This window comes from Peromyscus leucopus, chromosome 16_21, assembly GCF_004664715.2.
Source record: "Peromyscus leucopus breed LL Stock chromosome 16_21, UCI_PerLeu_2.1, whole genome shotgun sequence".
NCBI lineage: Eukaryota > Metazoa > Chordata > Mammalia > Rodentia > Cricetidae > Peromyscus > Peromyscus leucopus.
In genome coordinates, this window is record NC_051084.1 from 66,462,192 (window position 1) to 66,473,535 (window position 11,344).

Below are 11,344 nucleotides of genomic sequence, written 5' to 3' on the forward strand. Positions count from 1 at the left end.
TTAATTAGTATTTGAGTAAGGAGATTCTCATTTTATATGGTGCATGCACAAGTAATTACACACACTAAGCAGCAAGGCAAAATACTCATCAGAATCCAATCTCCTATAGCAGAGAAGGAATTTTAATTAATGCCTACTGCAAAACCGTGATCTTAAGAGAACATTTTTGGTGGTGTGCATGCATGTTTGTGTGTGTGCATATGGAGGCCAGAGATCAATGCCAGTGTTCTTCCTCATTTGCGCTCAATCTCTTTTTTGTTATCATTGTTAAATTTACTTATTGGAGGATGGGCAATGTATTTTCAGAGACAAGGATTCTGTGTAGCTCCAGCTGTCCTGGAGCTCAACTCTGTAGACCAACTGGCCTCAACTCAAGAGATCTGCCTGCCTGTGCCTCTGAGTGCTAGGGTTTAAAGGCATGTGTCACATCTGGCTTACGTTTATTTGGTGTGGGGAAGGGGTGACGATGAGGGTTCCAGTGTGCCTGTGGAAGTAGAGGACATCTTGTCAAGTCAGTGCTCTCCTTCCACCATATGAGTCCTGGCACTGAACTTAGGTCATCAGGCTTGGTGACAAATACTTCTACTTACTGAGCCACCTCACAGGTCTTCCACCTTATTTTCTGAGACAGGGTCTTTCAGTGAACCGGGAACTCCACCAATTCTGCTGGGCACAGGGATGCTTCACCAGTGCTAGGCTTACCGTGCACCAGTTTGTTCTGGTTTTTAACATAAGGCTGGAGATCCAAACTCATGTTCTTATGAGTTTGCTTTGCAAGCAGTTTACAAGCTAAACTGTCTCCCCAGGCTTCTTTCTTTCCTTTGTTTTGTTTTTGAGATAGGACAGGATCTTATGTATTCCAAATTGGCCTTGATCATACTATGCAACCAAGAAGGATGACCTTGAACTCCTCATCCTCTTCCTGCCTTCACCTCCTGCGTGCTAGTATTACAGATGTGGGCCACCATACCAGCTAAGAAAACACATTTTTAAATAAACTGAAAGTTGTTTCAACACAATAAGAAATCTGAGTACATGGCAAGTATTTGATTGACCACAGTGGCAAAGCACTTCCTTAGCATGTGCTGAAGCCCTTGGTTCAGTTCCTGAAATGTGGGGCAGCAGGGAGGACACTGTGATGACAACTTCAGGAGGTGGAGCCTAATGGAAGGAAGTGAGTTAAATACATGTCCTTTAGGGTTCCTGCTTCCTGTCTCTCTTTCATGGTTTCCAACTATTATTTCTTAGTTAGATTCCTATTGCTGTGATAAACACTATGATCAAATGGGTTTATCTGGCTTACACTCACTGATCACAGTCCACCATGAAAGAAAGTGAGAGCAGGAACCTAGAGACAGAAACTGAAGCAGAGGCCATGGAATACCAATGCTTACAGTCTTGTTCTCTATGGCTTGCTCAGCTACTTTCTATACCACAGAAGACCACCAGCCAAGGGGTGGCACTGCCCATGCTGGGCTAACCTCTCACATCAATCATTCATCAAGAAAACGCACCACAGGCTTGCCTACAGGCCAGCTGATGAAGGCATTGTCTCGAGTAAGGTTTCTTTTCCAAGATGACCCTAGCTTTGTGTCAAGTTGACAAAAAAATAATCAGCATAGTCATGAAGACAACAGACTTCAACGTGCTCTCACAATGATGCTACCAGTCCTAAAGCAACAGTCAAGAGACTATAAACTATAAAGTGAAATTCAGTATTGTGAGCCCAAGTAAACCTTTCCTCCTAAGTTGATTATCTCAGGTGTTTTTGCCACAGCAACAGAAAACAATCACATCTGCTAAGCACTCACTTGATCACTGATCAAACTAATGAGATGAATAAATCCTACTTCCTTCCAACACAAAAATTACTATAGTCTTTATTCTTCTCTTTCCGTTTTAACTTTTTTTTTTTTTTTTTTTTTGGTTTTTCAAGACAGGGTTTCTCTGTTTAGCTTTGCGCCTTTCCTGGAACTCACTCGGTACTCCAGGCTGGCCTCGAACTCACAGAGATCCGCCTGGCTCTGCCTCCCAAGTGCTGGGATTAAAGGCGTGCACCACCACCGCCCGGCATTTTAACACTTCTTATGCTAGAACACTGCCCTATCCTATCCCCTTGAGGCACCACAATCCCTGGTTTGGGTTTCTAATCAAGCCCATGCGGTTTCATTCCTGCTGTCACATTCTATTTCTAGTACAACACTAATTAGCCATACCAACCGATCTATACCCTCAGAACAACAGGAGACAGGGACATTCCTATCAGAATCCAGGGGTTGGGAGAAGTTTTGTTTTGTCTTTATTTTAAAGAAAGAAAGAAAGAAAGAAAACAAATACTTCTTAACTAATCTCTTAGCAGCAGCTCCTTTCCTTGTTATGACCCTCCATTAATACCTTTCTCTTTTGGGACATAACAAATTCACAGCCCACCAAAGCTGGGTAAGTACTTTAATGCTGAGTACATTCCCATCCCCTACACCTTTCTTGAAAATTGGTGGCAACTGTGTGTTACTACAATGAAAGTTCGGAGTATTTTTCTACTTGAAATCCCTAATGATTAAATGCTCCACAGTCACCCCCTTGGAACACAAATTACCTGGACACTGAACCATCTTGAATAACCTAAAGTACACCCAATATGGTATCTGGCACGTTCAGACAGCTTGCATTCAGAAGTTTGAGGTCAGCCTAGGGAACATAATAGGACCCATTTTCAAAGGGGGAGGGTCAGAAAGCAGGAACATTAAATCACTAGGACCAAAATAAGAAGGGATGCTAGACTGTGACAAAGGAATAGTCTCAAGCATTTTGACCAGCAGAGGATCACTTTAAAACCCAAAGCTATTCATGATCACTATACTCATACATTCAACTACCACTGTTGACTAATCTCAAGACACATATTATGCAGTATAAGATCCATAACCGAGAGGCTCAAGCATATTGTCAGTGGTACTTTCAGACTCATCTGAAACAATCTCCGTCTCCTGTTCCTAAAAGAGAGCAGAGGCAGGCGGATCTCTGAGTTCAAGGCTACCCTGGTCTACAGAGCGAGTTCCAGGACAGGCAAGAGTACACAGAGAAACCCTGTCTCGAAAAACCAAAAAAGACAAAAGAAGAAGAAAACTACTGGCCCTTGTCTTACTTCATTTCCCTGTGGCTAGGTCACTGAGTCCCCCTGCCAAACCCCATTTCCTCTCACTTCGGCCAGGAATTCAGGCTGAACTTCTACCTAGTGCCTGCCACCAACTACCACCTCACTCCCACACTAATCTGATCTTCTCCACCTATCTTTCTACACACTGCATTCTGCCACACACATATGGCTCACATGCTGACTGTTGGCACATATGAACCTCCACCTAGACATCCCAAACATAGGTTCTGGCCCCTACCTCACCTAGAAAGACTTCCTGCCTGACTACTACTTATTTGCGTTGAATCTATATAGTAGATATTAATTTTACAGAATTACAGGTGTTCAAACTTTAAAAAGTTTTAATAATCTGATCATGAACACAACATATTGTAATTAAGGAGTAGACTTAGATTGTTGTGATTCATCTCTGAAAGAAAACTTTTCTTTTTCATGCTTTCAAACTGCTTGGTAAATCACAAGATATCTACTTATAAATATTATCTGTACAAGAGAGTGTTAGTTGCAAACTAAAATAAGAAAATCACTCACTATAGAAGTACATTTATCATCTAAATCAACTGCAATTTTCTATTAAAACAACTTCAGCCAAGAAAGGTGGCACCCACCTATAATCCCAACACTCAGGATGGTGAGGCAGGATGTTCACTGTGAGTTCATAAAAGTATCTATCTGTACTTCTCCCAATCATAAATTTCTGAAACAGTTTTGCTATGCAGCACAAGCTCCCCTGGAATTCATGATCACCCTGTATCCACTCCCAAGTAGGCGAGAAAACAGGTGCCTATCACCAACCTTGAATACTTAACCCTGAAATTATGAGTGTATAAGACAAGGCATCTGTCTGTACAGAGGCTACAGAGATAGCTCAGCAGTTAAGACTTGCTCTGCAATCATCAGGCACAAAGTTCAGATCCTAGCACACATGTAGCAAACAATAAAAGACTCCATTATTTTCATGGGCATAAATTTTGTTACAACTTGATACAACAGTAAAACAAAATTTAAAATAAAAAAAAATTCTTAACTAAAATTAAGAGAAACTTAAGTCTTTAAGTTTCTTACCTTCTCTCTCTCTCTCTCTCTCTCTCTCTCTCTCTCTCTCTCTCTCTCTCTCTGTGTGTGTGTGTGTGTGTGTGTGTGTGTGTGTGTGTGTGTGTGTCATTCATTTTGTCTTATTTTCCTCCAAAATGCAGGCATATCTGTATTTTTGAAGGGGGAAAAAGTATTTGAAGCTAGAGAGATGACTCAGCTGTTAAGAGCACTGACTGCTCTAACAGAGGTCCTGAGTTCAATTCCCAGGGCCTACACAGCAGCTCACAACCGTCTATAAATGTAGTGCCATGGGATCTGATGTCCTCTTCTGTTGTACAGATGTACACGCAGACAAAGCACCCAAATACATAATAAATAAATGTTTTTTTAAAAAGCATTGCCTTTCTTAATTCCCTAAAACCTTGTTTTTCTAATTCCTTCACTCAGGCACCTTAGAAGTTGACAGGCATTTCCTCCTACATTTTAATGTAGAAACTAAAAACATTAAAACATAAAACTTAAATGTCTCTAGTAGTAGAAATCATTAAGTTTTTCTCAATCAAACATTTCAAATGAGTAATAGTTTCTCACAATATATCTAATATTGAAAAACAATTTTTGTCAAGTTATACTATACAGAATTCAATTTGTGTTAACATAAAGTCATCTTACTGATCCTTGAAAGACAATATTCTGCTTTTAACAGATCAAAATTCACTTACAAATCAGTAGAACTGCAGAAATCTTTTGAAAAGACAAGTCAGCACCCGCAATATTCTACGCATTATTAGCTCATTCCTTCTCCTAGTAACCTGTGACTGGTCCTTCTCACCGATTTATAGATCAAGGAACTGAAGCACAGGCAGGCTAATTAACTTCCTAAGTTGCAAAGCTTGTAGGTAAAATCTCAGGAAGTCCCTGTCCAGAGCCCTTTTTCCCTTTTTTAGACAGTTTCATGTAGCCCAGGATGGCCTTGAATGAGCTATGTAAACTGAGCTGGCCTTGAACTCTTCAATTCCTGCTTCTACTTCCAAAGTAGGCTTCAGAAACTCTCTTAACTAGCCAGGTGTAGCCCTCAAGTTCAGGAACCATTACTCTTAAGCACCCATGATCATCTCAAAACAAATATAAGACTTATTTTTACTTTGTAACAAATTAGATAAAACATTTGAGTATTTTAGGTTGCATCTTTTTTAAGTGTGGGGTGTGTGTGTGTGTGTGTGTGTGTGTGTGTGTGTGTGTGTGTGTGAGGGCATTAATGGGAGAGGGGGTGCCTCAGAAACCAGAAGAAGGTATCAGATCCCGTGTATGTTAGAGCAATTGTAAGCCATCCAATATGAATGCTAAGAACCAAATCAGGGTCCTCTGAGAGAGCAGAGAGCTCTGTAGCGCTGCACCATGAATTACAAGAACTACAGACAACTAACTGGCTGGATGTGACAGCTAAGGCCTATAATCCCAGCAGCAGCCAGGTGGCTGAGACAGGAAGATCACTCCAAGTTCAAATCCTGGACTACAGGGTGAGGAGGTGAGATCTTGTCTTAAAAATGAAAGGGAAAAAAAGAAAAAAGCAATGGCAGGTAACAAACTGAACAAATTATATATTAAAGAAAATTCTCTTACATGAGCTTGAGAATTTTAATGATTACACAACCAACACATTTTAAGTTCACAGTCATCTGCAAATGTTTCAAAAAATACTATAAAAAAATGACAAGCACTCAAAATAACAGACCTTAAAAGCACATATGGACAGTATGCTAAACGATTAACTTTCCCAAGATACTCTGGCAACTCACATAAATAGACAAAGCAAATCACAAAGAAAAGGCCTGTGAACAGTAAATATAGGCATAACAATGTAAAATACTTTCCTTAAGAAAAGACTTTAGCTGGGTAATGGCTCACACCTTGAATCTCAGCACTTGGGAGGCAGATGGATCTCTGTGAGTTCAAGCCCAGCCTGATCTACAAAATGACAGCCAGAGCTACATTGTAAGAACCTGTTGGGGGGGGTGGGGGACTTTCCACTCAAGTTATGGGCCCTGTGATTGTCCCCTAATACGAATCACAAGTTTAAATGATTTCCACAATTTAAAAAACAAAAAACAAAAAAACACAAAGAGAAAGGGGAAGGGGAAGCAGAGATGAATCACAGTTTCAGGTCCATCCAGTAACAAATAGGAGAAAGCATACTTAAAATGACTGGAAAGTGCAAAGGAGTAAGGTTGTTGTTTAGCACTGGGCCCAACAGGCTATACAAGACTGGTTAAAAGGGCTTGAGGCAAGTCAAAGTCCTAAAATGATGATTCTAGACCATCCAAAGATGCTTAATTCTGCATCCTGACTTAAGGCAGATAAGAACTGCATATCTAATTTTAGCTTTTCATCCAAATCAGTTAAGCTAGCTTTTGATGCTTAAATAAGCCTGCAATTACCCCGTAAACTCGACTAATCAAGTGGAAAGGAATCCATTTGAAAGTCCCTCACAGCAAACGCTTGACTCCTGGGTTGAGGAGCACTGGGTATATAAAAGGTACACAAAGGAGGAGGGAAGCGGAGGAGGCATAAAATTAGAAACTCTAAGAAAACAGAATAGTCAGTGTCTGTAAACACTAGCTAAATTCGTCTCCCACAAAACAAAGTGTGGGCACAGGGTGCCACATCAGCAGTAATCCTGTTTCCGTCCTGCTTCTAAATCATCCGCTAGTTTCATGAATTAATAATTTCAGAAATGGTTGAAGCAGCACCAAGTCTCAACAGAGTAAGTGATAACGTCTCTCTGATTTATACCACAAAACCAAATTCTGGTTTTACAACTTACTGAACACACTCTTGCCTGATGGGGGCCCAAACTTGATTTTAAAAAGGAAAAAAAAAAAAACACTACTTTTAATAGTTGTAAAAGTTTAAAAAAAACATTAAATCAAATTAAAACCATTTTCATTTGTAACCGTCTGAGGGAGTGAGTTCCTAGCCCAGACGCAACTTTGTTATCAAAGAACTGTTACACCCCTTAACAAAACTCCTTTTCAAAGAGCGCTGCAACACGCTCCAGCTTTCTCTTAACTCCAAAAGCAAAAGCCGCCGAAGATCGCCCAGAAAGCAACCTTGTAGCCCTCCCTGTACAGTCTCTCCCCTCCGAGAAGGAAGTCTCGCTTCCAACAGGAAACGGCTCCGCCGGGGGTTGGACTGGGAACCCTCGGATACCGAACCCCCAACCCGGTCCTCTCAGGAGGCAACGCTCGGTGTGCTGCTATAAAATGCCAACACACCTGACCAGGGAGACTGCCAGGAAGACGCCTTCCAAAACTAACCCACGAAAAGGGGAAGGTGAGAGGAGGCACAAATCAGTGCCAGCCCCGGCCGCCTGCGACTAGGAGACGTGAGGGTTTTTTGTTTTTTTTCTGTGCTAACCAGTATCCACGACAAGAATGCCTGTGTGTGCATAATGGATGTGGGAGTTGTGAGCGCTTCTTTCCCCGCACCCCTTAAAAACCCAACCCCTACCCAGCCTCGGAGGAGCAGGGCTGCCAGCGCCACTGTGTCAAGTTCGCGATCGCCCTCCCACCACCCCCGCCCCCCATATCGAAGCCGGAGGCTCCGGCAGGGCGCGGGGCGGCCGGCCAGGGGTTCGAGCCCCGCTGTCCCCGCAGAGGACCGCGGACGGGAGCGCCCGAGCACCGGCGCCCGCGCCCGCAAACCCGCGCCGGCGCGACCATGCTTACCCATGCTGCGGCTCTGGCGGGGAGAGCGCGGCCCCGCGGCCTCTTCTGGGCACCGGCTCAGGCGCGGCGGGGAGGCGCCTCCATCCGCCCGCGGCGCGCTGCTCACGCCGCTGCTCACGCCCGGCCTCCGCCGCGGCCCCGGCAGGCAGGCAGGCGGGAGCGAGCGAGCGAGCGAGCGAGCGGCGTCCGCGCCTGCGCACGCTGCGCGCTTCAGCCGCGGTCCCCGGGGTCGCTTTCCGCCCGCCTCCGAGGCACCGGCAGGATCTCCACCCGGACGGCCCGCCCCGCACCCACTTCCCTCCGGAGGCCGAGCGCGCCACGCTCCGGACCCGGCTGGGGAATCCACGGAGCCGGTGCGAGGCCGAGTTAGGAACCCGGCTGGAACGAAATCTCGCGAGAATGAGAATGATCTGGGTTTTTTTTTTTTTTTTTTTTTTTTTTCCTCCTTCTTCCCGGGCCACGCCCCCTGTGGCCCCCGCGCGCGCCACCCGGGCTCCCGCCGCCGGTGCCAGGTGCGGTGACGTCACGGCGGGGGCGCGCGCCGCCCTCCTCCAGGTGCGGCGGGGCTGCCCGGCACTCGGTGTCCCGGAGGAGGCGCGCGACCCGGCGGCCGTGGCGTCGGGTCCCAGAAGGGACTTCTGCAAAGGGAGCCTAGGTTGCCCCACTTTTTCTTCTGCAAAGATGTAGCTTGTGGGAGATCTAAGGGGGGGGGGGGACTAGGGGAGCGAGCGCTTTGATTGCCAAGTTCAAGGCGGGCCCGGCAGATGTGAGGACCCCACAGTCACCTGCAAAGTTCCCTACGGGGGGGCCAAAGGCCTTTGCTCCTCTTTGGGGTAGGGGAGGCACGAAATGAATTGTTTCATAGCAATACATTATGTGTTCCTTGAGTTTCTTGTTGGCCAAAGACCACTTCCTACTCCCTCTTCTGAAATAGAAGTTGTTCTAAATTAGGCATCACGGTTGGAAACATTGCCAGGCATTTTTTTTTTCCTAGAGTCAATATGAAGGCTGGTTTAGGATTATTGTAATCAGACAGAAGCTTTCTTCGATTATAGCCAAATTTTATTAATTCAACATAATTTTCTTTTTTTTTTCCTCCTCTCCTATTTGAAAAAAAATCAACTTCAACTCCTGAACAAATATGTGGAAGCAACATGTGTTGACTGCCAACTATTGTGCCTAGGGCTTTTTCAAGAAATTATGTCATTGAATTCTCGCAGCTACGCGACACTTAAAACTGCCTTGCCCTTTGGAACCAGGCCGAGGTGGGTCTCGGAAACCCAACCCTGCCATTTACTTTTTGTAGGTCCTCGAGTAAAGGAACCTGACTGGCTCTTCAGCTCTTTAATGTGCTGACAGAAATCTTTACAGTGTAGAACATAGTCTCTGGCTCAAGAGTAGTAACGTGTAGATCTCCACTCTCACTAGCTGGTATAGACCTGCTTCGGGCATCTTTTACTGCTTCTGGAAAGGTTGCCTTGGTGATTTTGAGACAGGAATTGTTAAGATTCACAGTGGATAAAACATTTACAATTAGTTCTGTCCAAGAAGAAACAAGGAAAACATTTAATTTGCACAAGTAAACAACATGCCAGCTGCATAGCATTGGAAGTACAAAACACTGCCTTGTTTTAGTCAAGGAATATTTATTGAGCAGTATGTTCATTGTCTCCTACCAATCGAAAAACACGAATAAAAAATTCATAGCCCTTCTCTTCAGTGACTCTGCATTCTAACCCAAAGGAAGAACATAAATACATAACAGCCGGAAGTCAGGTATATAAGAGCTTAAAAAAAAATAAGATATGAACAGGGCAAGTCTCAGGGAGAGGGGCAAGACAGCAAAGAGGAAAAACTGCAAAATTATCACAATCCTAAAGGTAGCAGTGTCTTCCAAAGATAAAACCATGAAAGCCAGAAATGTATTTGTGTGTGTGTGTGTGTGTGTGTGTGTGTGTGTGTGTGTGTGTGTTCCTACGTGTCTGTGTACCACATGTGTGCCAGTGCCTGTGGAGGCCAGAAAAGGTCAATAAATCCCCTGGAGCTGGAGTTACAGGCCCTTTTGAGCCACCAAGTGTGGATGCTGGAAACCAAACCCAGGTCCTCTCCAAGAGCAGCAAGTGCTTTTAAGAGCTGAGCCATCTCTCCAGCCCCCAGAAATTTCTTTTAAGCTTTAAAAATGTGTGTAAAACCAGCAGGATGGTTCTTTGCGTAAAGGAGCTTGCCAAAGCTGACAATGTGAGTCCCATTCTTAGAGGTTCCTAATTAATTTATTAAGTACTTTCTAAACTTCTGAATGTGCAAATGTTAGTTCATCAATTCTCAGCTCTGTATTCCAGGGCGAGGGATTCTGAACATTTACCCTTTTATTCGTCTATGTAGTGAACATGTTTATCTGACTTCAAGAATGTTACAGTCTCTGTGACTGACACAATTTCCGACCAATCTATTCATGCCTATCTACCATCATGTTTTTCTGAAGTTTTTTTAGGACATAGAAAATAACTGCATTGAAATGTACCAATTATTTTCCTGTTGGCTAAAACTACTTTACAAGGACCGGTATAGTAAAGAAAGAAAATTAAATGTGTTCTTAAGTACTTGTTGAGCTCAAAAGGTGCCAGAAACTAATTTTTCTTTGTTTCTTTGTTCTGAGGTTCAAAATACTAGGTTTCCTGAGCGCCGTTTTAATCTTGTTTGGCTTGGCTAATTTCTGCTAGAGTTGAGTTTCTACCACCCCAATCTTTTTTTTTTTTTTCAAAATCCCTCTTTAGCAAACAATTGTAGGAAATTATTATCTTAACCACAAAGCCTATACTATGAGTTCATGAAAAAAAAAAAAAAAGGGCATCCAGCCGCCTCTTCCCGTACATCCCCTCCCCCACCCTCTGCTCAAGCTGGTATCCCATCCATCAGCCTGTGACAGGACCCTGTTATCCCACTTGCAATTTGGTGGGTATACTCAGACATGCGACCACTGTAAGCATTTCACAGTTGCAGTTCTTTTAAAAGTTTTCCACTCTAGGGCTGGTAGGGAAGCTCAGTGGTAGATTGCTTACCCAGTGTACACACGCCCTGGGCTCATCCCCAGTGCTGAAACCTTGTCCTTCATTTATGAATAATAATAATCAAGTAAAATAAAAGAGAGGTAAAAGCGAAATCATGATGGCCCCATTCAGACAAATGACCATTCTGCTTACTTCAGGGATCTCCTTAATGATGCTGTTTGCAGTTGATTGGATGCTAGTGTCATAGGCAGGTCACAGTCACCCCCTCAAAGGCTTCCAGAGGAGTCTCTTTCAAGAAGTATGAGTCTCCCGAATGTTAAAGCTGTTGGTGACAGTGTCTCACTCTGTAGCCCATGTTGGTCTCCAGCTTGTGATCTTCCTGCCTCTCCTCCCAAGCTCCACAGGTATGCTACCAT

General features: G+C 44.0%; 1 protein-coding gene across 1 annotated transcript in view; it reads right to left on the bottom strand.

Moving 5' to 3' along the window:
- Positions 1 to 8,320, bottom strand: part of LOC114705387 (CD2 associated protein) — an 83,844-nt gene extending 75,524 nt beyond the window's left edge. The window contains exon 1 of the mRNA XM_028887268.2: positions 7,921 to 8,320. Within this exon, the coding sequence (XP_028743101.1) occupies positions 7,921 to 7,924 (4 nt within the window). The 5' untranslated portion in view covers positions 7,925 to 8,320. The remainder of the gene's footprint in view (positions 1 to 7,920) is intronic.
- Positions 8,321 to 11,344: the final 3,024 nt, after the last annotated feature.